The sequence below is a fragment of the Labrus bergylta genome, chromosome 7, assembly GCF_963930695.1.
Source record: "Labrus bergylta chromosome 7, fLabBer1.1, whole genome shotgun sequence".
Classification (NCBI taxonomy): Eukaryota; Metazoa; Chordata; class Actinopteri; order Labriformes; family Labridae; genus Labrus; species Labrus bergylta.
Window position 1 is genome coordinate 1,539,254 of NC_089201.1, and position 25,673 is coordinate 1,564,926.

The 25,673-nt window shown below is 39.6% G+C and overlaps 2 protein-coding genes across 2 annotated transcripts; both read left to right on the forward strand.

The window, feature by feature from the left end:
* The first annotated feature begins 257 nt into the window (after positions 1–257).
* On the forward strand, positions 258–10,817 carry LOC110005210 (myosin heavy chain, fast skeletal muscle-like). The gene is made up of 41 exons (XM_065956484.1): positions 258–338; positions 430–468; positions 748–969; positions 1,042–1,185; positions 1,270–1,426; positions 1,524–1,551; positions 1,637–1,733; positions 1,842–1,934; positions 2,027–2,090; positions 2,170–2,268; positions 2,360–2,463; positions 2,587–2,725; positions 2,867–2,985; positions 3,218–3,367; positions 3,469–3,639; positions 3,742–4,042; positions 4,188–4,252; positions 4,346–4,433; positions 4,527–4,644; positions 4,726–4,849; positions 4,996–5,132; positions 5,222–5,477; positions 5,561–5,803; positions 5,882–6,058; positions 6,137–6,282; positions 6,373–6,463; positions 6,553–6,942; positions 7,055–7,181; positions 7,269–7,387; positions 7,471–7,667; positions 7,870–8,053; positions 8,148–8,313; positions 8,430–8,554; positions 8,656–8,964; positions 9,053–9,256; positions 9,349–9,474; positions 9,563–9,733; positions 9,821–9,925; positions 10,021–10,116; positions 10,490–10,621; positions 10,713–10,817. The coding sequence occupies exons 3-41, from the start codon at positions 763–765 to the stop codon at positions 10,728–10,730; spliced, it is 5,787 nt and encodes a 1,928-aa protein (XP_065812556.1). The 5' UTR covers positions 258–338; positions 430–468; positions 748–762; the 3' UTR covers positions 10,731–10,817.
* Positions 10,818–14,958: 4,141 nt separating this feature from the next.
* LOC109988879 (myosin heavy chain, fast skeletal muscle-like) lies at positions 14,959–25,462 on the forward strand. Its single transcript, XM_065956611.1, has 41 exons — positions 14,959–14,995; positions 15,087–15,125; positions 15,406–15,627; positions 15,700–15,843; positions 15,928–16,084; positions 16,182–16,209; positions 16,295–16,391; positions 16,500–16,592; positions 16,685–16,748; positions 16,828–16,926; positions 17,018–17,121; positions 17,242–17,380; positions 17,522–17,640; positions 17,873–18,022; positions 18,124–18,294; positions 18,397–18,697; positions 18,842–18,906; positions 19,000–19,087; positions 19,181–19,298; positions 19,380–19,503; positions 19,646–19,782; positions 19,872–20,127; positions 20,212–20,454; positions 20,537–20,713; positions 20,792–20,937; positions 21,028–21,118; positions 21,208–21,597; positions 21,710–21,836; positions 21,925–22,043; positions 22,127–22,323; positions 22,527–22,710; positions 22,805–22,970; positions 23,087–23,211; positions 23,313–23,621; positions 23,709–23,912; positions 24,005–24,130; positions 24,219–24,389; positions 24,477–24,581; positions 24,676–24,771; positions 25,137–25,268; positions 25,358–25,462. The coding sequence occupies exons 3-41, from the start codon at positions 15,421–15,423 to the stop codon at positions 25,373–25,375; spliced, it is 5,787 nt and encodes a 1,928-aa protein (XP_065812683.1). The 5' UTR covers positions 14,959–14,995; positions 15,087–15,125; positions 15,406–15,420; the 3' UTR covers positions 25,376–25,462.
* The last annotated feature ends 211 nt before the right edge of the window (positions 25,463–25,673 follow it).

Sequence of the window (25,673 nt, forward strand, 5' to 3'; positions counted from 1 at the left end):
TATATTCATCAATTTCCTTTTTTAACCTATAAGGCGATTTTTAAATAAATGAATTGACTTCTGTAGAGCATACAAGAGGCTGGAGAGCCTATAGCTAATCTAAAGTAATGATCAAAAAATGATCCAATGCTGGCCATACTAATGACACCTGAAACATTAGATGTAAAACTTCCAACAGATGCTTTTAATGATCTCCTCCTCTTCACTGACAAAATTGCCATACCACATTTGGAATGCATTCCACATTTAACTTTGGAGGTGTCAGCACTGCCCCATTCAATAAAAGCAGTTGTTCAGGAACGGGTAGTTCACAGAAGACCTTGGAGTTCCTGCTTGTGGTACATCTATGTTCTGCAATGCTTCAGAAATTGATTCTGTGATGCTGTGATTTTTCATCTCCTCTAACATATGTTAAACTGTTTTGAACAGGATTGGTGAATACTACCTACTGACAGAGAAGGGAGTCAGGTAAGTAATCTATCATTGATGTGTGAGACATATTAGTGATGCATATAATGAAAGCAGTTAGTCATACAATGACTGTGTTGTAAATTTAAATTGTTTCCTAGAATGTATTCTATGAATCCACTTATTCTGAAATTACACAGAAAAACTTTATATAAGGATATGGAAACATGGTTTCATATGGATATGATTCATTCTCAAGAATATTTTAAGTTCAATTATTGTTTACTAACATGAACTTAAAACTCAGTCTGAAATGTCATTTCATTTATTATCTATTAGATACAAGCCGCCACCATGAGTACGGACGCAGAGATGGCCGTTTACGGCAAGGCTGCCATTTACCTCCGTAAGCCTGAGAAGGAGAGAATCGAGGCTCAAAACAAACCTTTTGATGCCAAGAGTGCCTGCTATGTGGCTGATGCGAAGGAGCTGTATGTGAAGGGAACAATCCTCAAGAAGGAAGGTGGCAAAGTCACCGTCAAAACCCTGGACACTCAGGAGGTTAGTATTATAAAGTCAGAGTATAATTCTTTAATGTGAACAGTCCTCATTGTAACAAGTGTCCTGTTGCAGGAGAAAACAGTTAAAGAAGATGACGTCACTCCAATGAACCCTCCCAAGTACGACAAAATTGAGGACATGGCCATGATGACCCATCTCAATGAAGCCTCTGTGCTTTATAACCTCAAAGAGCGTTATGCAGCATGGATGATCTACGTAAGAAAATGGGCCAAGATGTTGTTTAACATGGATTTACTTGTTTGAAACATTGAGGTAACTGTTGAATCTCTGTGCTTTCAGACCTACTCTGGGTTGTTCTGTGCCACTGTGAACCCCTACAAATGGCTCCCAGTGTATGACCAAGAGGTTGTAAATGCCTACAGAGGCAAGAAGCGTATGGAGGCTCCACCCCACATCTTCTCCGTCTCTGACAACGCTTTTCAGTTCATGGCTACTGGTAAGTCATAATGATACAGATCATTTATCAGTATATGATGTTTCTGATGCAAGAAAACAGAGTTAACTGTTTTATTTTTGAATGTCTATATCAACAGATAGGGAGAACCAGTCTGTCTTGATCACGTAAGTTTAAAATGTGTTTAACATATTGCTTATATACTTCAAAAAATATATCAAACAAGTTCTTAAATGTCTTTTCTATATCTAGTGGAGAATCTGGTGCTGGAAAGACTGTGAACACCAAGCGTGTCATCCAGTACTTTGCAACCATCTCAGTTGGTGGCCCGAAGAGGGATGCATCAAAGGTGGGATAAATTACTATTTTAACTATTGAGCATTCTGCATGTATGCAATATTTTTACATTAGAAAAAAAATGAACTATTTTTATATCAACTCTAAACCTTCATTACAGGGTTCCCTTGAGGATCAGATTATTGCAGCTAATCCTCTGCTGGAGGCCTATGGTAACGCCAAAACTGTGAGGAATGACAACTCATCTCGTTTTGTAAGTATGGAGGGATTTCTGCAAATCAGATGTCTTGCTACACATTGTCCATGTTCATTGATGTTAAAAAAAACTGCCTTTGTTCTAAATAGGGTAAATTCATCAGAATCCATTTCGGCACAACTGGCAAACTGTCTAGTGCTGATATTGAGACATGTAAGTAACAATACTATTAGAATAGACAAATAACTAGAATGAAGAATTGGACAGTGTGACTTATGAACATTATTCATAGATCTGCTGGAGAAGTCTAGAGTGACATTCCAGCTTCCTGATGAGAGAGGCTACCATATCTTCTACCAGATGATGACCAACCACAAACCTGAGATTATTGGTAAACACATTGACTTGTTCCTCAATGTTAAACTGCTTTATACTTTTATTAAAAACAATGCATTGAACTTCTCACCCTTTTTGATTTCCAGATTTGGCACTTATCACAACCAACCCCTACGACTTCCCCATGTGCAGCATGGGTCAGATCACTGTTGCCAGCATTGATGACAAAGTTGAGCTGGAAGCGACTGATGTGAGTGAACTTCACTGCAAGATATTAACATATATACTGTATAAATTATGCTTTTGAATGCAAAATCATTACCACATTTTCTTATGTGACAATTTTCTGGTTGGACACCTCTTTAAAACATAGAACGCTATTGATATCTTGGGCTTCAATAATGAAGAGAAAATGAGCATCTACAAGATGACTGGTGCTGTGCTCCACCATGGTAGCATGAAGTTCAAGCAAAAGCAGCGTGAGGAACAGGCTGAGCCTGACGGCACAGAAGGTGAGATCTCAATATTTAAACATTTATTATAGTTCAGGAACAACAAAAATAGGATTTCTTTCAGACTGTGTTTTCTTGTCAGAATTTCAGTTTACAATCAGATGCTGAAAATTTAACTGTGAATCACTGCACTTTTGTCAGATGCTGACAAGGTTGCTTACTTGCTGGGTCTGAACTCTGCTGACATGCTGAAGGCTCTGTGCTATCCCAGAGTGAAGGTCGGAAATGAGTATGTGACCAAGGGACAGACCGTACCTCAGGTAAATATACAACGTCAAGAAATATAAAAACTGCACTTCAGTAAGGTGGTATTGAGTCTAACATGACAATGAAATGGTAGCGTTCTATTTAAAGCTACGTTTTAGGAGTTGGCTAAAACACTACGTGAAAACCATCTTCAAATTGGATCTATGGTGTCATTTTAAATCATGAGAAGAAGTTTACTTGATACCTCACTGACTTTAATCAAACTGTATTTGTGTTTTTATTTAGGTGCTGAACTCAGTGACTGCCCTGGCCAAGTCTATCTATGAGAGGATGTTCTTGTGGATGGTCGTCCGTATCAACCAGATGTTGGACACCAAACAGCCAAGGCAGTTCTACATTGGAGTGCTGGATATTGCTGGCTTCGAAATCTTTGATGTGAGCTTAATTTCCAACAGTTCAGTACCTGACTGACTTTTCTTGATAGAAAAACTCTTTTTGTCTGCAAAAACTCATGCTGGTTTTATGTCTCCTTACAGTTCAACACTTTGGAGCAGCTCTGCATCAACTTCACCAATGAGAAACTGCAACAGTTTTTCAACCACCACATGTTTGTCCTGGAGCAGGAGGAGTACAAGAAGGAGGGTATTATCTGGGAGTTCATTGACTTTGGCATGGACTTGGCTGCCTGTATTGAGCTGATTGAGAAGGTAAAGATTCCATGAAATTGCTCTTAGTTATATTCAATGTACATATGTATGAAATGTATGAAAATGTAAAGATTATAACATATGTCTTTCCCTCTTCTAAAGCCCATGGGTATCTTCTCCATCCTTGAAGAGGAGTGCATGTTCCCCAAGGCAACAGACACATCTTTCAAGAACAAGCTGTATGACCAGCATCTCGGCAAAAACAAAGCATTTGAGAAGCCCAAGCCCGCAAAGGGCAAGGCTGAGGCCCACTTCTCCCTGGTGCACTATGCTGGTACAGTGGACTACAACATCGCTGGCTGGCTGGACAAGAACAAGGATCCACTGAATGACTCAGTTATTCAGCTGTACCAAAAGTCCTCAGTTAAACTGCTGGCTGCTCTGTATCCTCCTGTTGTTGAAGGTGAGAAAGCCAAACATTTATAGACAGTATAAAATGAATTTTTATATTCTACAAAATGTACATTCTTCAAAAAACTGTAGCCTTGGTTTACGTGACTTGTATGTTGAATTCTAACAAAACATGTCAACTTAAACAATATCAACAGAGGTCGGCAAGAAGGGAGGCAAGAAGAAGGGTGGTTCTATGCAGACTGTGTCTTCACAGTTTAGGGTAAGGTTTTAAACGGAAGACTTTGCTATAAAATCACCTCTCACTCATACTCCAAACTGATATACATTTAATGACATCACTTTAAATCTACAGGAGAACTTGGGCAAGCTGATGACTAACTTGAGGAGCACTCATCCTCACTTTGTGCGTTGCCTGATTCCCAATGAGTCAAAGACTCCAGGTACATAAAAAAGATCAATTGAATAGAGTCTTTGAGGAATGGTTATATTTTGTTGTTACATGTTTCATAACTACAATGAATGTCTTTTTACAGGTCTGATGGAGAACTTCCTGGTCATCCACCAGCTCAGGTGTAACGGTGTACTGGAGGGTATCAGAATCTGCAGGAAAGGTTTCCCCAGCAGAATCCTCTATGCTGACTTCAAGCAGAGGTATATAAACATATTGTATATTTTTTGATAAAGATGATTCAAAGGCAACACTCACACTAACAATGAACTCTCTCATAAAAGATACAAGGTTCTGAATGCAAGTGTCATCCCTGAGGGCCAGTTCATTGATAACAAGAAGGCTTCAGAGAAGCTGCTTGGATCAATTGATGTTCCTCATGACGAGTATAAATTTGGACACACCAAGGTAAGATATTACTTTTTTTTGAAGGTGTTCTACTACAAGGGATATGATGTTTCATCCATTGTGTGTGTATGTTACATAACTTAAAGATGTCTTTACTGTATATGAGTTTCTACAACATTCATTTTCATTTTTGTATGATTGTTTAGGTGTTCTTCAAGGCTGGTCTTCTGGGTACTCTTGAGGAGATGAGAGATGAAAAGCTGGCATCTCTGGTTGGCATGACTCAGGCTCTCTGCCGTGGTTACCTCATGAGAAAGGAGTTTGTGAAGATGACAGAGAGGAGGCATGTTGAAAAAAGCTAGTTTTGAATGAGAATAATTTTTAAATAATCACACAACAAACTTGTAAGTTACACCTTCTTCTTCTCTGCAGGGAAGCCATCTATACCATCCAGTACAACGTCCGCTCATTCATGAATGTCAAACACTGGCCATGGATGAAAGTGTACTACAAGATCAAGCCTCTGCTCAAGAGCGCTGAAACTGAGAAGGAGCTGCAGCAGATGAAGGAGAACTATGACAAGATGAAGACAGATTTGGCCGCTGCCCTGGCCAAGAAAAAGGAGCTGGAGGAGAAGTTTGTGTCCCTTCTGCAGGAGAAGAATGATCTGCAGCTGCAAGTCGCATCTGTAAGTACACATTGACGGACTGATATGCTGTTTCATAATGTACTGTGTAGATTTGTTAACATCCTTTTCAAACAACAAACTAGGAAACAGAGAATCTGTCAGATGCTGAGGAGAGATGTGAGGGTCTTATCAAGAGCAAAATTCAGCTGGAGGCCAAACTCAAAGAGACCACTGAGAGGCTGGAGGATGAAGAGGAAATCAATGCTGAGCTCACTGCCAAAAAGAGAAAACTGGAGGATGAATGCTCTGAGCTCAAGAAGGATATTGATGATCTGGAGCTTACCCTGGCCAAAGTGGAGAAGGAAAAACATGCCACTGAGAACAAGGTTTGGATTTAACAATCTCGTACATCAACTTTAATCTCAACATTACCCTCAATAACAACGTCTTTCTTGTAAATTTAGGTGAAGAACCTGACTGAGGAGATGGCCTCTCAGGATGAGAGCATTGCCAAGCTGACCAAGGAAAAGAAAGCCCTTCAGGAATCTCACCAACAGACTCTTGATGATCTGCAGGCTGAGGAAGACAAGGTCAACACTCTGACCAAGGCCAAAACCAAGCTTGAGCAGCAAGTGGATGATGTAAGTTCACAAGTCCTTAAAATTGGCAAATAACATTGGTGTTGAATCCTGATCATTAAGCCGTATACTATTGTTTAGCTTGAGGGTTCTCTGGAGCAAGAGAAGAAGCTGCGTATGGACCTTGAGAGAGCCAAGAGGAAGCTTGAGGGTGATCTGAAACTGGCCCAGGAATCCATAATGGATCTTGAGAATGACAAGCAGCAGTCTGATGAGAAAATTAAAAAGTAACTTTTGTTTATTTTAATAAAAGCATAAAGAAATGTTACTGTAACAGCATGAACTCTTACTAAGAAATGTATCCATGATTCTCACAGGAAGGACTTTGAAGTCAGCCAGCTCCTTAGCAAGATTGAGGATGAGCAGTCAATGGGTGCTCAGCTTCAGAAGAAGATCAAGGAGCTTCAGGTGAGATATTGTGTTACAGTAAACAGAATAGCTCATTTTTGTTTGTCAAGTGAAAGTTTACTGAAACACACCATATCTACATTCTACAGGCCCGTATTGAAGAACTGGAGGAGGAGATTGAGGCTGAGCGTGCAGCTCGTGCCAAGGTTGAGAAGCAGAGAGCTGACCTCTCCAGGGAACTTGAGGAGATCAGTGAGAGGCTGGAGGAGGCCGGTGGAGCCACTGCTGCCCAGATTGAGATGAACAAGAAACGTGAAGCAGAGTTCCAGAAGCTCCGCCGTGATCTTGAGGAGTCCACTCTGCAGCATGAAGCCACTGCTGCTGCTCTTCGCAAGAAGCAGGCTGACAGCGTTGCTGAGCTGGGAGAGCAGATTGACAACCTCCAGCGCGTCAAACAGAAGCTTGAGAAGGAAAAGAGTGAATACAAGATGGAGATTGATGACCTCTCCAGCAACATGGAGGCTGTTGCTAAAGCAAAGGTACACAATGCATTTCATGTTACTTTAATAACCAAGAGAGTTCAGTAAACAAGGTCATTTACATTTTTGAAAACAAATGATTACTGACATGATCTCTGTTTCTCATCATCAGGGAAATCTTGAAAAGATGTGTCGTACTCTTGAGGACCAACTTAGTGAACTGAAGACCAAGAATGATGAAAATGTCCGTCAAAACAATGACATGAGTGCACAGAAAGCACGTCTCCTGACAGAAAATGGTATGTTAAAGTTATCAATGAAAGGCTGAAGTTGATTATTTAACAATGTAACACAAACTAATGTTTCATTTTTATGTTTCTCCCAAGGTGAGTTCAGTCGTCAAATTGAAGAGAAAGAAGCTCTCGTCTCCCAGCTGACCAGAGGCAAACAGGCCTTCACTCAGCAGATTGAAGAGCTGAAGAGACAGATTGAAGAGGAGGTTAAGGTAAGAAAACTTTCAATTATTACTGAGATCTTTGTATGTGTGATTTATTACATTTTCACACTGACGGCAATTTCTTACATCAGGCCAAGAATGCCCTTGCCCATGGAATGCAATCAGCCCGCCATGACTGTGACCTGCTGAGGGAGCAGTTTGAGGAGGAGCAGGAGGCAAAGGCTGAGCTGCAGCGTGGAATGTCCAAGGCCAATAGTGAAGTGGCTCAGTGGAGAACCAAGTATGAAACTGATGCCATCCAGCGCACTGAGGAGCTTGAGGAATCCAAGTACGTACATTTTATACGGCTCAGCTTAAATAACAATGGTACCGCCTGAACGGGTCGCACTCTTTCATATGTGAATTTAGTTTAAAAGGTCAAAATGTTAGAAGATTTCTTAAACATGCAATATTATGTGGAGAAAACATAATCAGTGCCAACATGGATTGTTAAAGTTTTTACTGAGACCAATCACACCCTTTTCAAACAGGAAAAAGCTTGCCCAGCGCCTCCAGGAGGCTGAGGAGCAGATTGAGGCTGTCAATTCCAAGTGTGCTTCTCTGGAGAAGACCAAACAGAGGCTCCAGAGTGAGGTGGAGGACCTCATGATTGATGTGGAGAGAGCTAATGGCCTGGCTGCCAACTTGGACAAGAAGCAGAGAAACTTTGACAAGGTAACGTTTCCTTCTGTCAACTGTACTCTGTAATCAAAGACACACTCATTTGATTTGCCATTGTACTGATAAACAATTATGAATGGCTTTTTAGGTGTTGGCAGAGTGGAAACAGAAGCATGAGGAGGGTCAGGCAGAGCTTGAGGGAGCTCAGAAGGAGGCTCGTTCTCTCAGCACTGAGCTGTTCAAGATGAAGAACTCATATGAGGAAGCTCTGGATCAGCTGGAGACCATGAAGCGTGAAAACAAGAACCTGCAACGTGAGTTCTTACTACATACTACAGAAGCATTGTATTACAGTTTTTATTTCTAACATATTTAATACTTACTAAACATTTAAGGCTTAACAATACAAAACACATGAATCTCTCTGCAGAGGAGATCTCAGATCTCACTGAACAGATTGGTGAGACTGGCAAGAGCATCCATGAGCTGGAGAAGTCCAAGAAGCAGGTGGAGACTGAGAAGTCTGAGATCCAGACAGCTCTTGAAGAGGCTGAGGTACAATTGTTCAGGGAAAATCCTCTGAAAAACAATTTAAATCATGGACAAATGTATTTTAAAGAATGAATATTTATATGTGAATTATTTACTTTCATTAGGGAACTTTGGAACATGAAGAGTCCAAAATCCTGCGTGTCCAGCTTGAGCTCAACCAGATTAAGGGTGAGGTAGACAGGAAGCTGGCTGAGAAGGACGAGGAGATGGAGCAGATCAAGAGGAATAGCCAGAGGGTGATTGACTCCATGCAGAGCAATCTGGACTCTGAGGTCAGGAGCAGGAATGATGCCCTGAGAATCAAGAAGAAGATGGAGGGAGACCTGAATGAGATGGAGATTCAGCTGAGCCACGCCAATCGCCAGGCTTCTGAGTCCCAGAAGCAGCTGAGGAATGTTCAGGCCCAGTTGAAGGTATTGTAGTCCACAGATTTTGTGCAAAGATTGTCAGTGCAATTTTTTTTGGCATTCAAGGGAATATTTTCCTGACATATTTCACTAGGATGCACAACTGCACCTTGATGATGCTGTCAGAGCTCAGGAAGACCTCAAGGAACAGGCTGCTATGGTAGATCGCAGGAACGGTCTCATGGTTGCTGAAATTGAGGAACTTAGAGCTGCTCTGGAACAGACTGAGAGAAGCCGCAAAACTGCTGAACAGGAGCTGGTGGACGCAAGTGAGCGTGTTGGTCTCCTGCACTCTCAGGTGAATTTTCTTTGATTTCCTCCACTATCTCACTAATCTTGATCAGTATTAAAGGAAAATAATGACTTAAATCTTTTTTTTTATACTTTCAGAACACAAGTCTTCTGAACACCAAGAAGAAGCTTGAGACTGATCTAGTCCAGGTCCAGAGTGAAGTCGATGACACAGTTCAGGAAGCAAGGAATGCAGAGGAGAAGGCCAAGAAGGCCATCACTGATGTAGGTTTTAAAAGAAATGCTTTTTTACTCCTGCTTAATGTGTCTTAATAAAGTAATTCTTATCAACATTAAATGCGGTCTCCAATAGGCTGCTATGATGGCTGAGGAGCTGAAGAAGGAGCAGGATACCAGTGCTCACCTGGAGAGGATGAAGAAGAACCTTGAGGTTGCTGTCAAGGATCTGCAGCATCGCCTGGACGAGGCTGAGAATCTGGCCATGAAGGGTGGCAAGAAGCAGCTCCAGAAACTTGAGTCTAGGGTGAGAAAATCCTGTTAATAATTCTTACAACAGGGTCAAAACTTTGAAAAATCTATATTTAAATTTAATGTTTGCTTTTTTCTGAAGGTTCGTGAGCTGGAGTCAGAGGTTGAGGCTGAGCAGAGACGTGGAGCTGATGCTGTTAAGGGTGTGCGCAAATATGAGAGGAGAGTAAAAGAGCTGACCTACCAGGTACAGTCAATTAGACATTTGGCACCAAATCATTATCACCTATCTATTGTGTAAAATATTTACAAAATTTAAATATATCCAATCTTTTTTCATAGACTGAAGAGGACAAGAAAAATGTTACCAGGCTGCAGGATCTGGTTGACAAGTTGCAGCTCAAGGTGAAGGGCTACAAGAGGCAGGCTGAGGAATCGGTAAGAGAGTTATTCATATTCATAATTAATATAGAGATAAAATGACAGAAGTCTTTCAAACTAATTTAGCTTTTTGTACAGATTATATTATTTATGTAGAAGTACAAGAAATGTAGATGAATGCAACATCTATCACAGTAAGCCTAAATATTGTACACACAAGTTATATACAATAAGAAGGTCACTATCATGCACCAAAAGTCTATCATATTAAAATCAGTAATCCTCTGAGTAAAATATTAAATAATTGTCACTAAAAGATGAACTTACTCTTTTTAACCAAATAAGTATATATATATATATATATATAAAGACATTTAATATAAAATTGTAAAATTTTCAATACCTTTAAACCTTGTAAATGGTTTTCCAGGAGGAGCAGGCCAATGTTCATCTGTCCAAGTGCAGGAAGGTCCAGCATGAGCTGGAGGAGGCTGAGGAGCGTGCTGACATTGCAGAGACCCAGGTTAACAAGCTGAGAGCTAAGAGCCGTGACTCTGGCAAGGTAAATCAAACTTGTATTGAAAATATGGAGATACTGTTACCTTAAGTTTAATGAAATGAACATGCCTCAACACTTTTGTTGTTGTCTTCAGGGAAAAGAGGCCGAGTAAAGTTCCCTGGCTGATCATCTACTGTACATCACATCGTATAATATGATGTGAAACATGAAAATAAAATACACAAGCACTGGAAAACTGCTTTCTGTCTGATCTTTTTCTTCTTATTGCTTCCCCTGATAGAAAAGTGTCAAGACTGGTAATATGTGCTGTCCAGAAATCAAATACAAATGATAAATAACCATCTAGACAGCCTTATCAACAAATCAGAGTAATTGGATTTGATAATACTTTATTGTCAGACATGGTCTGAAATGTTTCTTGCATCACAGCGGCTCCATTTGCAACAAAAAAATTAAAGACAAGATACAAAGATTTGACAAAACATTCAAACACCAAACAGATATGCAGAGACTTTAAATGAGCTTTGATCTGGGATTCAGCTCTACATTAAATTTTAGTATTGACTGGTGTACAAAAAATGTTTTCAGTCTGACCTGCATATGGCCTTATGTAGATCAAACATCTGACGCAGGTTTAGAATTAAATAAACCTTCAGAGAAGGAATTATAATGAAAACCTTCACAAGCATGCAAGTATGATATAAATGAATTCAGGATTATATTGTATGTATTTATTGCTTTTTATTTTGTTTTGACAGGTAAAAGAGGCTGAGTAAAGCACTCCAGTGGATGAGCTGTTTCTAATCATATAATTTGATGTGAAATGTACCATAATAAAATATTCTCTGATCTTCCAATGCTTTTTGTGATATTTTCTTTATGCTCAAAGAGAGCAAAAGTCAAAATGTCAATCATTTGTGAAAGAAAATATAATTCTCAACTGGACTGGGTGACAAGGTCATGGGGCTAAAGGTTTGAACTCTTATTAGGTCCTAAAATGCCAAAACATATACTTGGTGTAAAAGCCATATTCATGTTTTTGGGTCAAGCTGCAAGTCATTTTCACTATTGTGCCACTGGGTGTTGCTGTCCTATTGTTTAAGTCACAGGTATATATGTACGTCACTTGTCAAGGTACAGGAGGTGTTTGACCCTGGAAGGGCTTATGGTTTTTGACTGCTGAGGCGGCAGGCGGCATGGAGAACCCGCAGCTGTATTTTTTGTTTGTTTGTTTAGTTCAAATGAATGGAAACTGATGGACGCTGTATTCACTTCACATGGTGCTGCAATAAATGGATTGTATTATGCTGCAAACCAAAGACACGCCTGCAGAAATGTTATTGATCAACATACAGCAAACGGTATCGTATTGACCTACATACGTACAGCGCGTCAGCCATGTCCCTCCTGGGAGTCAAAGCACATCGGCAGCTTTAGTGTTGGACTAAATTCCTATATTGTCAAAAACCATGAGCCCTTCCGGGGTCAAACACCTCCTGTACCTTCACAAGTGACGTACATATATACCTGTGACTTAAACAATAGGACAGTGACACCCAGTGGCACAATAGTAAAAATGATTTACAGCTTGACCCAAAAACATGAATAAGGATCTTACACTTGGGGAGTGTAAATCTCAAACATTTAAAGAATGAAGTTTAGAAAACTAGTAAGTGTGCCCCCAAATATATATTTCAGAGAAGGGAAAGGTAAATCATAATTTTCCCACTGAAAATGAGCATGAGTGAAAAAGTGACTATATATAAGACGACGTCTTCCTTAGAAGCCATATGTGGTGCCAGAGACTAATCATTTAGATAGTTCAACAAACCACACCTTTAGTGTTGACTTTTGGAGACAAAGATTTTTGTTGTAGTTTTTAACAGAGAGCACAAACTTTCAGAGAATAATTTACCTCAACAATCTGAGATCAGCTTTTCTCTCAAAAAAAGGAGACTAACCTAGAAAAACTCTGAATTGGTATCAAAGTTTTTCACTGCCTTTATGGGTTTCATACCTAATTGAAATTGTATTATGTTTGTTATCAATTTTGTTTTTGTTCAGGGTTCTGGACTGAAAACAACAGTTATAAATGAAAAAAAAACGTGTTACAAATTAATTTGTTAGTTCTAATCAAAAAACTCTACAATACATTGACAATGTTTTTGTAAAACATTATTTGGTATCTACTATTAAGATAAACATTTCCAGATAACTTTCAGTTTTAGTTTAGGTTTCATAAAAAAAGTCTTTACCATAGTCCTGCTCAAAACTTACTGAAGTCTAGGTTTTCCTGATGAGGTAGTGATTCATAGTTTATTTTTGGTCACCACTAAAGTGTAGCATGTCCTTGTAGAGCTTATATGCTGCACATGATTGGTGTTTGAATTCAAATTTTCCATTTACAGAGATAACTGATTGTCTTTTCATGATGACAAACTATTAAGAAACTTCCTAAGTGATCAGTTTAAAAGGCATGATCTATACCAGGTATACTTTCTAAAGAAACAAAGTGTCTCTTAATATTTGTCACATTGGATCAACATTTTAACTAACTAAATATAGCAGCCTAACTTCTAAATATCTTAGTCGTATGGTAATTTTCGGGTTGTCATACATTTACAACTTGCTCTTAAAGAACATATGGAGACTGAACACTTGAGCAATGCAACCCAGACATGGATTTTACAGCTGGAATAGAAGTGCTGACAGTTTTGGCTCAGTAGCGATTTATAAAAAGAGCTCTTGAGAGTATCAAGAAAAATAAAATGATATTATCACTTAAAAAATGTGCATACATTTCTATCATATTTAGGGATGTCAAAGACATGCTGAACCTACTCTGCCTTCACTGCTCAGTGAACTGTCCAATATTGCCCTACAGGGATCAGGAACGGGCATTACAGGCAACTGAAGCATTATCACATGGACCGTGATGTGAGAAAACATCATTAACGCTCCCGGCAGCGGGTTAGCTCAAAGTTAGCTGACCTCGTAGCTGCCGTCCAAAACACGACACGCTCTGACTTCAGAAATGTTTAAGATGATGTTTCGCTTGTCCAAAGCCCAAGATGATTAAAATATACGGGCTGTTGCAGTGACTCGTGTTCAAAGTGACGGCTAAAAGTGCTCTAACTCCCTTCAGTGTTATTGAAAATCACCCCCAAAGTGTAATACCGCTAAAGCGCAGTCAAATCGATGATAAACGCATTGTATTTCCGGAAGTTTCTTCACAATAAAAGTCCTCCTACGTTAAGTGTATAAAATGTTTTTATTTTGATGACGTCATATCAGACAATTGTGTGTTTTCAGGAGTAGCAACTTAACACAACTAACACGAGAGAGAAACAACTTTCTCGAAGCACACAGATTCAGTTTGGAGCTACGACGTACTGACAACTGAACACACATTGACTTGTAAAAATATCTTCTTTGGTCTCATAAACTGAACACAGTGAACTATGATAAAATCGTGTATAAGCTTGTAGAATTGTTTCATAATAATGGCCTTATGTGACATTTTAAAGATAGAAGTTAAATCAAATCTAATTGACATCATAAAAGAGAAGAAAAAAATAATAATTATTCTCTTCAATCATTTAAATATTCAAGTTAATTAGTTTAGAGTAGAGTGTAGAGTCGTTAGAAAGTTTCATTCATATTGTTGTTGGGTAAGGTTTAATTTATGTGACTGTTTAAAATCACAATAAATGTGATGTATTGTGAACTTTTAATTTTTTTAATTTAAAAGGAAATGTGTTGCTCAATTTGAAGTTCTAAGTTGCCCTTCAAATCAAAAAAGTGTTCTTTTTAATGTTGTCAACCATCATCTTGATTTTTGTTATTGCTTTATCCTAAAAGTATAAATTCAGACACCATTTAGGCACTGGTACCGTTTTATAAGTATCGATTAAGCAATGGTATCGGAAAAAAACCAAACGATACCCAACCCTAATTACATAATTTGAAATGAGACAATTTCAATAACAAAATACTGTACAACTTTAACAATGACAAAAATAATTACTGATTAATAGTGATTAAATTATACTGTAGACTGTGTTCCTTTAGAGTACAAATGTATTTATCAATTTCCTTTTTTAACCAATAAGCCTATTTTTAAATAAATGAATTGACTTCTGTAGAGCATACAAGAGGCTGGAGAGCCTGTAGCTAATCTAAAGTAATGATCAAAAAATGATCCAATACTGGCCATACTAATGAAACCTGAAACATTAGACGTATACTTCCAACACATGCTTTAAGTGATCTCCTCCATATCACTGACTACATTGCCATACCAGATTTGGAATGCATTCCACATTTAACTTTGGAGGTGTCAGCACTGCCCCATTCAATATAAGTAGTTGTTCAGGAACGGGTAGTTCACAGAAGACCTTGGAGTTCCTGCTTGTGGTACATCTATGTTCTGCAATGCTTCAGAAATTGATTCTGTGATGCTGTGATTTTTCATCTCCTCTAACATATGTTAAACTGTTTTGAACAGGATTGGTGAATACTACCTACTGACAGAGAAGGGAGTCAGGTAAGTAATCTTTCATTTATGTGTGAGACATATTAGTGACGCATATAATGAAAGCAGTTAGTCATACAATGACTGTGTTGTAAATTTAAATTGTTTCCTAGAATGTATTCTATGAATCCAGTTATTCTGAAATTACACAGAAAAACTTTATATAAGGATATGGAAACGTGGTTTCAATATGGATATGATTCATTCTCAAGAATATTTTAAGTTCAATTATTGTTTACTAACATGAACTTAAAACTCAGTCTGAGATGTAATTTCATTTATTATCTATTAGATACAAGCCGCCACCATGAGTACGGACGCAGAGATGGCCGTTTACGGCAAGGCTGCCATTTACCTCCGTAAGCCTGAGAAGGAGAGAATCGAGGCTCAAAACAAACCTTTTGATGCCAAGAGTGCCTGCTATGTGGCTGATGCGAAGGAGCTGTATGTGAAGGGAACGATCCTCAAGAAGGAAGGTGGCAAAGTCACCGTCAAAACCCTGGACACTCAGGAGGTTAGTATTATAAAGTCAGAGTATAATTCTTTAATGTGAACAGTCCTCATTGTAACAAGTGTCCTGTTGCAGGAGAAAACAGTTAAAGAAGATGACGTCACTCCAATGAACCCTCCCAAGTACGACAAAATTGAGGACATGGCCATGATGACCCATCTCAATGAAGCCTCTGTGCTTTATAACCTCAAAGAGCGTTATGCAGCATGGATGATCTACGTAAGAAAATGGGCCAAGATGTTGTTTAACATGGATTTACTTGTTTGAAACATTGAGGTAACTGTTGAATCTCTGTGCTTTCAGACCTACTCTGGGTTGTTCTGTGCCACTGTGAACCCCTACAAATGGCTCCCAGTGTATGACCAAGAGGTTGTAAATGCCTACAGAGGCAAGAAGCGTATGGAGGCTCCACCCCACATCTTCTCCGTCTCTGACAACGCTTTTCAGTTCATGGCTACTGGTAAGACATAATGATACAGATCATTTATCAGTATATGATGTTTCTGATGGAAGAAAACAGAGTTAACTGTTTTATTTTTGAATGTCTATATCAACAGATAGGGAGAACCAGTCCGTCTTGATCACGTAAGTTTAAAATGTGTTTAACATATTGCTTATATACTTCAAAAAATATATCAAACAAGTTCTTAAATGTCTTTTCTATACCTAGTGGAGAATCTGGTGCTGGAAAGACTGTGAACACAAAGCGTGTCATCCAGTATTTTGCAACCATCTCAGTTGGTGGCCCGAAGAGGGATGCATCAAAGGTGGGATAAATTACTATTTTAACTATTGAGCATTCTGCATGTATGCAATATTTTTACATTAGAAAAAAAATGAACTATTTTTATATCAACTCTAAACCTTCATTACAGGGTTCCCTTGAGGATCAGATTATTGCAGCTAATCCTCTGCTGGAGGCCTATGGTAACGCCAAAACTGTGAGGAATGACAACTCATCTCGTTTCGTAAGTATGGAGGGATTTCTGCAAATCAGATGTCTTGCTACACATTGTCCATGTTCATTGATGTTAAAAAAAACTGCCTTTGTTCCAAAAAGGGTAAATTCATCAGAATCCATTTCGGCACAACTGGCAAACTGTCTAGTGCTGATATTGAGACATGTAAGTAACAATACTATTAGAATAGGCAAATAACTAGAATGAAGAATTGGACAGTGTGACTTATGAACATTATTCATAGATCTGCTGGAGAAGTCTAGAGTGACATTCCAGCTTCCTGATGAGAGAGGCTACCATATCTTCTACCAGATGATGACCAACCACAAACCTGAGATTATTGGTAAACACATTGACTTGTTCCTCAATGTTAAACTGCTTTATACTTTTCTTAAAAACAATGGATTCAGCTTCTGACCCTTTTTGATTTCCAGATTTGGCACTTATCACAACCAACCCCTACGACTTCCCCATGTGCAGCATGGGTCAGATCACTGTTGCCAGTATTGATGACAAAGTTGAGCTGGAAGCCACTGATGTGAGTGAACTTCACTGCAAGACATTAACATATATACTGTATTTATGCTTTTGAATGCAAAATCATTACCACATTTTCTTATGTGACAATTTTCTGGTTGGACACCTCTTTAAAACATAGAACGCTATTGATATCTTGGGCTTCAATAATGAAGAGAAAATGAGCATCTACAAGATGACTGGTGCTGTGCTCCACCATGGTAGCATGAAGTTCAAGCAAAAGCAGCGTGAGGAACAGGCTGAGCCTGACGGCACAGAAGGTGAGATCTCAATATTTAAACATTTATTATAGTTCAGGAACAACAAAAATAGGATTTCTTTCAGACTGTGTTTTCTTGTCAGAATTTCAGTTTACAATCAGATGCTGAATATTTAACTGTGAATCACTGCACTTTTGTCAGATGCTGACAAGGTTGCTTACTTGCTGGGTCTGAACTCTGCTGACATGCTGAAGGCTCTGTGCTATCCCAGAGTGAAGGTCGGAAATGAGTATGTGACCAAGGGACAGACCGTACCTCAGGTAAATATACAACGTCAAGAAATATAAAAACTGCACTTCAGTAAGGTGGTATTGAGTCTAACATGACAATGAAATGGTAGCGTTCTATTTAAAGCTAAGTTTTAGGAGTTGGCTAAAACACTACGTGAAAACCATCTTCAAATTGGATCTATGGTGTCATTTTAAATCATGAGAAGAAGTTTACTTGATACCTCACTGACTTTAATCAAACTGTATTTGTGTTTTTATTTAGGTGCTGAACTCAGTGACTGCCCTGGCCAAGTCTATCTATGAGAGGATGTTCTTGTGGATGGTCGTCCGTATCAACCAGATGTTGGACACCAAACAGCCAAGGCAGTTCTACATTGGAGTGCTGGATATTGCTGGCTTTGAAATCTTTGATGTGAGCTTAATTTCCAACAGTTCAGTACCTGACTGACTTTTCTTGATAGAAACACTCTTTTTGTCTGCAAAAACTCATGCTGGTTTTATGTCTCCTTACAGTTCAACACTTTGGAGCAGCTCTGCATCAACTTCACCAATGAGAAACTGCAACAGTTTTTCAACCACCACATGTTTGTCCTGGAGCAGGAGGAGTACAAGAAGGAGGGTATTATCTGGGAGTTCATTGACTTTGGCATGGACTTGGCTGCCTGTATTGAGCTGATTGAGAAGGTAAAGAGTCCATGAAATTGCTCTTAGTTATATTCAATGTACATATGTATGAAATGTATGAAAATGTAAAGATTATAACATATGTCTTTCCCTCTTCTAAAGCCCATGGGTATCTTCTCCATCCTTGAAGAGGAGTGCATGTTCCCCAAGGCAACAGACACATCTTTCAAGAACAAGCTGTATGACCAGCATCTAGGCAAAAACAAAGCATTTGAGAAGCCCAAGCCCGCAAAGGGCAAGGCTGAGGCCCACTTCTCCCTGGTGCACTATGCTGGTACAGTGGACTACAACATCGCTGGCTGGCTGGACAAGAACAAGGATCCACTGAATGACTCAGTTATTCAGCTGTACCAAAAGTCCTCAGTTAAACTGCTGGCTGCTCTGTATCCTCCTGTTGTTGAAGGTAAGAAAAAAATACATTTATATACAGTATAAAATGAATTTTTATGTTCTACAAAATGTACATTATTCAAAAAACTGTAGCCTTGGTTTACGTGAATTGTATTTTGAGTTCTAACAAAACATGTCAACTTAAACATATCAACAGATAATACCAAGAAGGGAGGCAAGAAGAAGGGTGGTTCTATGCAGACTGTGTCTTCACAGTTTAGGGTAAGGTTTTACATGGAAGACTTTGCTATAAAATCACCTCTCACTCATACTCCAAACTAATATACATTTATTGACATCACTTTAAATCTATAGGAGAACTTGGGCAAGCTGATGACTAACTTGAGGAGCACTCATCCTCACTTTGTGCGTTGCCTGATTCCCAATGAGTCAAAGACTCCAGGTACATAGAAAAAATCAATTGAATAGAGTCTTTGAGGAATGGTTATGTTTTGTTTTTACATGTTTCATAACTACAATGAATGTCTTTTTACAGGTCTGATGGAGAACTTCCTGGTCATCCACCAGCTCAGGTGTAACGGTGTACTGGAGGGTATCAGAATCTGCAGGAAAGGTTTCCCCAGCAGAATCCTCTATGCTGACTTCAAGCAGAGGTATATAAACATATTGTATATTTTTTGATAAAGATGATTCAAAGGCAACACTCACACTAACAATGAACTCTCTCATAAAAGATACAAGGTGCTGAATGCCGGTGTCATCCCTGAGGGCCAGTTCATTGATAACAAGAAGGCTTCAGAGAAGCTGCTTGGATCAATTGATGTTCCTCATGACGAGTATAAATTTGGACACACCAAGGTAAGATATTACTTTCTAAGGTGTTCTACTACAAGGGATATGATGTTTCATCCATTTTGTGTGTATGTTACATAACTTAAAGATGTCTTTACTGTATATGAGTTTCTACAACATTCATTTTCATTTTTGTATGATTGTTTAGGTGTTCTTCAAGGCTGGTCTTCTGGGTACTCTTGAGGAGATGAGAGATGAAAAGCTGGCATCTCTGGTTGGCATGACTCAGGCTCTCTGCCGTGGTTACCTCATGAGAAAGGAGTTTGTGAAGATGACAGAGAGGAGGCATGTTGAAAAAAGCTAGTTTTGAATGAGAATAATTTTTAAATAATCACACAACAAACTTGTAAGTTACACCTTCTTCTTCTCTGCAGGGAAGCCATCTATACCATCCAGTACAACGTCCGCTCATTCATGAATGTCAAACACTGGCCATGGATGAAAGTGTACTACAAGATCAAGCCTCTGCTCAAGAGCGCTGAAACTGAGAAGGAGCTGCAGCAGATGAAGGAGAACTATGACAAGATGAAGACAGATTTGGCTGCTGCCCTAGCCAAGAAAAAGGAGCTGGAGGAGAAGTTTGTGTCCCTTCTGCAGGAGAAGAATGATCTGCAGCTGCAAGTCGCATCTGTAAGTACACATTGACGGACTGATATGCTGTTTCAAAATGTACTATGTAGATTTGTTAACATCCTTTTTCAAACAACAAACTAGGAAACAGAGAATCTGTCAGATGCTGAGGAGAGATGTGAGGGTCTTATCAAGAGCAAAATTCAGCTGGAGGCCAAACTCAAAGAGACCACGGAGAGGCTGGAAGATGAAGAGGAAATCAATGCTGAGCTCACTGCCAAGAAGAGAAAACTGGAGGATGAATGCTCTGAGCTCAAGAAGGATATTGATGATCTGGAGCTTACCCTGGCCAAAGTGGAGAAGGAGAAACATGCCACTGAGAACAAGGTTTGGATTTAACAATCTATCTCGTATATCAAGTTTCATCTAAAAATTAACCTCAATAACAACGTCTTTCTTGTAAATTTAGGTGAAGAACCTGACTGAGGAGATGGCCTCTCAGGATGAGAGCATTGCCAAGCTGACCAAGGAAAAGAAAGCCCTTCAGGAATCTCACCAACAGACTCTTGATGATCTGCAGGCTGAGGAAGACAAGGTCAACACTCTGACCAAGGCCAAGACCAAGCTTGAGCAGCAAGTGGATGATGTAAGTTCACAAGTCCTTAAAATTGGCAAATAACATTGGTGTTGAATCCTGATCATTAAGCCGTATACTATTGTTTAGCTTGAGGGTTCTCTGGAGCAAGAGAAGAAGCTGCGTATGGACCTTGAGAGAGCCAAGAGGAAGCTTGAGGGTGATCTGAAACTGGCCCAGGAATCCATAATGGATCTTGAGAATGACAAGCAGCAGTCTGATGAGAAAATTAAAAAGTAACTTTTGTTTATTTTAGCAAAAGCATACACAAACGTCACTGTAACAGCATGCACTCTTACTAAGAAATGTATCCATGATTCTCACAGGAAGGACTTTGAAGTCAGCCAGCTCCTTAGCAAGATTGAGGATGAGCAGTCAATGGGTGCTCAGCTTCAGAAGAAGATCAAGGAGCTTCAGGTGAGATATTGTGTTACAGTAAACAGAATAGCTAATTTTTATTTGTCAAGTGAAAGTTTACTGAAACACATCATATCTACATTCTACAGGCCCGTATTGAAGAACTGGAGGAGGAGATTGAGGCTGAGCGTGCAGCTCGTGCCAAGGTTGAGAAGCAGAGAGCTGACCTCTCCAGGGAACTTGAGGAGATCAGTGAGAGGCTGGAGGAGGCCGGTGGAGCCACTGCTGCCCAGATTGAGATGAACAAGAAACGTGAAGCAGAGTTCCAGAAACTCCGCCGTGATCTTGAGGAGTCCACTCTGCAGCATGAAGCCACTGCTGCTGCTCTTCGCAAGAAGCAGGCTGACAGCGTTGCTGAGCTGGGAGAGCAGATTGACAACCTCCAGCGTGTCAAGCAGAAGCTTGAGAAGGAAAAGAGTGAATACAAGATGGAGATTGATGACCTCTCCAGCAACATGGAGGCTGTTGCTAAAGCAAAGGTACACAATGCATTTCATGCTACTTTAATAACCAAGAGAGTTCAGTAAACAAGGTCATTCACATTTTTGAAAACAAATGATTACTGACATGATCTCTGTTTCTCATCATCAGGGAAATCTGGAAAAGATGTGTCGTACTCTTGAGGACCAACTTAGTGAACTGAAGACCAAGAATGATGAAAATGTCCGTCAAAACAATGACATGAGTGCACAGAAAGCACGTCTCCTGACAGAAAATGGTATGTTAAAGTTATCAATGAAAGATCTCAAGTTGATTATTTCACAATGTAACACAAACTAATGTTTCATTTTTATGTTTCTCCCAAGGTGAGTTTAGTCGTCAAATTGAAGAGAAAGAAGCTCTCGTCTCCCAGCTGACCAGAGGCAAACAGGCCTTCACTCAGCAGATTGAAGAGCTGAAGAGACAGATTGAAGAGGAGGTTAAGGTAAGAAAACTTCCAGTTCTTACTGAGAACTTTGTATGTGTGATTTATTACATTTTCACACTGACGGCAATTTCCTACATCAGGCCAAGAATGCCCTTGCCCATGGAATGCAATCAGCCCGCCATGACTGTGACCTGCTGAGGGAGCAGTTTGAGGAGGAGCAGGAGGCAAAGGCTGAGCTGCAGCGTGGAATGTCCAAGGCCAATAGTGAAGTGGCTCAGTGGAGAACCAAGTATGAAACTGATGCCATCCAGCGCACTGAGGAGCTTGAGGAATCCAAGTACGTACATTTTATACGGCTCAGCTTAAATAACAATGGTACCGCCTGAACGGGTCGCACTCCTTTCATATGTGAATCTAGTTTAAAAGGTCAAAATGTTAGAAGATTTCTTAAACATGCAATATTATGTGGAGAAAACATAATCAGTGCCAACATGGATTGTTAAAGTTTTTACTGAGACCAATCACACCCTTTTCAAACAGGAAAAAGCTTGCCCAGCGCCTCCAGGAGGCTGAGGAGCAGATTGAGGCTGTCAATTCCAAGTGTGCTTCTCTGGAGAAGACCAAACAGAGGCTCCAGAGTGAGGTGGAGGACCTCATGATTGATGTGGAGAGAGCTAATGGCCTGGCTGCCAACTTGGACAAGAAGCAGAGAAACTTTGACAAGGTAACGTTTCCTTCTGTCAACTGTACTCTGTAATCAAAGACACACTCATTTGATTCGCCATTGTACTGATAAACAACTATGAATGGCTTTTTAGGTGTTGGCAGAGTGGAAACAGAAGCATGAGGAGGGTCAGGCAGAGCTTGAGGGAGCTCAGAAGGAGGCTCGTTCTCTCAGCACTGAGCTGTTCAAGATGAAGAACTCATATGAGGAAGCTCTGGATCAGCTGGAGACCATGAAGCGTGAAAACAAGAACCTGCAACGTGAGTTCTTACTACATACTACAGAAGCATTGTATTACAGTTTTTATTTCTAACATATTTAATACTTACTAAACATTCAAGGCTTAACAATACAAAACACACAAATCTCTCTGCAGAGGAGATCTCAGATCTCACTGAACAGATTGGTGAGACTGGCAAGAGCATCCATGAGCTGGAGAAGTCCAAGAAGCAGGTGGAGACTGAGAAGTCTGAGATCCAGACAGCTCTTGAAGAGGCTGAGGTACAATTGTTCAGGAAAAATCCTCTGAAAAACAATTTAAATCATGGACAAATGTATTTTAAAGAATGAATATTTATATATGAATTATTTACTTTCATTAGGGAACTTTGGAACATGAAGAGTCCAAAATCCTGCGTGTCCAGCTTGAGCTCAACCAGATTAAGGGTGAGGTAGACAGGAAGCTGGCTGAGAAGGACGAGGAGATGGAGCAGATCAAGAGGAATAGCCAGAGGGTGATTGACTCCATGCAGAGCAATCTGGACTCTGAGGTCAGGAGCAGGAATGATGCCCTGAGAATCAAGAAGAAGATGGAGGGAGACCTGAATGAGATGGAGATTCAGCTGAGCCACGCCAATCGCCAGGCTGCTGAGTCCCAGAAGCAGCTGAGGAATGTTCAGGCACAGTTGAAGGTATTGTAGTCCACATATTTTTTGCAAAGATTGTCAGTCCAATTTTTTTGGCATTCAAGGGAATATTTTCCTGACATATTTCACTAGGATGCACAACTGCACCTTGATGATGCTGTCAGAGCTCAGGAAGACCTCAAAGAACAGGCTGCCATGGTAGATCGCAGGAACGGTCTCATGGTTGCTGAAATTGAGGAACTTAGAGCTGCTCTGGAACAGACTGAGAGAAGCCGCAAAGTTGCTGAACAGGAGCTGGTGGACGCAAGTGAGCGTGTTGGTCTCCTGCACTCTCAGGTGAATTTTCTTTGATTTTCTCCACTATGTAACTGATCTTGATCAGTATTAAGGGAAAATAATGACTTAAATCATTTTTTTTATACTTTCAGAACACAAGTCTTCTGAACACCAAGAAGAAGCTTGAGACTGATCTGGTCCAGGTCCAGAGTGAAGTTGATGACACAGTTCAGGAAGCAAGGAATGCAGAGGAGAAGGCCAAGAAGGCCATCACTGATGTAGGTTTAAAAAAAAATGCTTTTTTACTCTTGCTTAATGTGTCTTAATAAAGTAATTCTTATCAACATTTGATGCTGTCTCCTACAGGCTGCTATGATGGCTGAGGAGCTGAAGAAGGAGCAGGATACCAGTGCTCATCTGGAGAGGATGAAAAAGAACCTTGAGGTTGCTGTCAAGGATCTGCAGCACCGCCTGGATGAGGCTGAGAATCTGGCCATGAAGGGTGGCAAGAAGCAGCTCCAGAAACTTGAGTCTAGGGTAAGAAAATCCTGTTAATAATTCTTACAACAGGGTCAAGATTTTGAAAAATCTATATTTAAATTTAATGTTTGCTTTTTTCTGAAGGTTCGTGAGCTGGAGTCAGAGGTTGAGGCTGAGCAGAGACGTGGAGCTGATGCTGTTAAGGGTGTGCGCAAATATGAGAGGAGAGTAAAAGAGCTGACCTACCAGGTACAGTCAATTAGACATTTGGCATCAAATCATTATACCTATCTATTGTGTAAAATATTTACAAAATTTAAATATATCCAATCTTTTTTCATAGACTGAAGAGGACAAGAAAAATGTTACCAGGCTGCAGGATCTGGTTGACAAGTTGCAGCTCAAGGTGAAGGCCTACAAGAGGCAGGCTGAGGAATCGGTAAGAGAGTTATTCATATTCATAAATAATATAGAGATAAAATGACAGAAGTCTTTCAAACTAATTCAGCTTTTTGTACAGATTATATTATTTATGTATAAGTACAAGAAAAGTACATGAATGCAACATCTATCACAGTAAGCCTAAATATTGTACACACAAGTTATATACAATAAGAAGGTCACTATCATGCACCAAAAGTCTATCATATTATAATCAGTAATCCTCTGAGTAAAATATTAAATAATTGTCACTAAAAGATTAACTTACTTTTGTTAAACAAATAATTATATATATAAAAAAAGACCTTTAATATAAAATTGTAAAATTTTCAATACCTTTAAACCTTGTAAATGGTTTTCCAGGAGGAGCAGGCCAATGTTCATCTGTCCAAGTGCAGGAAGGTCCAGCATGAGCTGGAGGAGGCTGAGGAGCGTGCTGACATTGCAGAGACCCAGGTTAACAAGCTGAGAGCTAAGAGCCGTGACTCTGGCAAGGTAAATCAAACTTGTATTGAAAATATGGAGATACTGTTGCCTTAAGTTTAATGAAATGAACATGCCTCAACACTTGTTTTTGTCTTCAGGGAAAAGAGGCCGAGTAAAGTTCCCTGGCTGATCATCTACTGTACATCTCATCATATAATATGATGTGAAACATGAAAATAAAATACACAAGCACTGGAAAACTGCTTTCTGTCTGAACCTTTTCTTCTTATTGCTTCCCCTGATAAAAAAGTGTAAAGACTGGTAATATGTGCTATCCAGAAATCAAATACAAATGAGAACTCATCATCTAGACAGCCTTATCAACAAATCAGAGTGATTGGATTTGATATTACCTTATTGTCAGACATGGTCTGAATAGTTTTTTGCATCACAGCGGCTCCATTTGCAACAAAA

What these genes read in the sequence shown, in the direction of transcription:
- LOC109988879 (XM_065956611.1), top strand. Translation starts at nt 15,421, where the DNA reads ATGAGTACGGACGCAGAGATGGCCGTTTACGGCAAGGCTGCCATTTAC. An exon ending in GTATCCTCCTGTTGTTGAAG is followed by an intron (nt 18,698 to 18,841) that starts GTAAGAAAAAAA and finishes ACATATCAACAG; the next exon opens with ATAATACCAAGAAGGGAGGC. An exon ending in TGCAGCTGCAAGTCGCATCT is followed by an intron (nt 20,128 to 20,211) that starts GTAAGTACACAT and finishes ACAACAAACTAG; the next exon opens with GAAACAGAGAATCTGTCAGA.
- LOC110005210 (XM_065956484.1), top strand. Translation starts at nt 763, where the DNA reads ATGAGTACGGACGCAGAGATGGCCGTTTACGGCAAGGCTGCCATTTAC. An exon ending in CAATGAGTCAAAGACTCCAG is followed by an intron (nt 4,434 to 4,526) that starts GTACATAAAAAA and finishes GTCTTTTTACAG; the next exon opens with GTCTGATGGAGAACTTCCTG. An exon ending in GTGAAGATGACAGAGAGGAG is followed by an intron (nt 5,133 to 5,221) that starts GCATGTTGAAAA and finishes TCTTCTCTGCAG; the next exon opens with GGAAGCCATCTATACCATCC.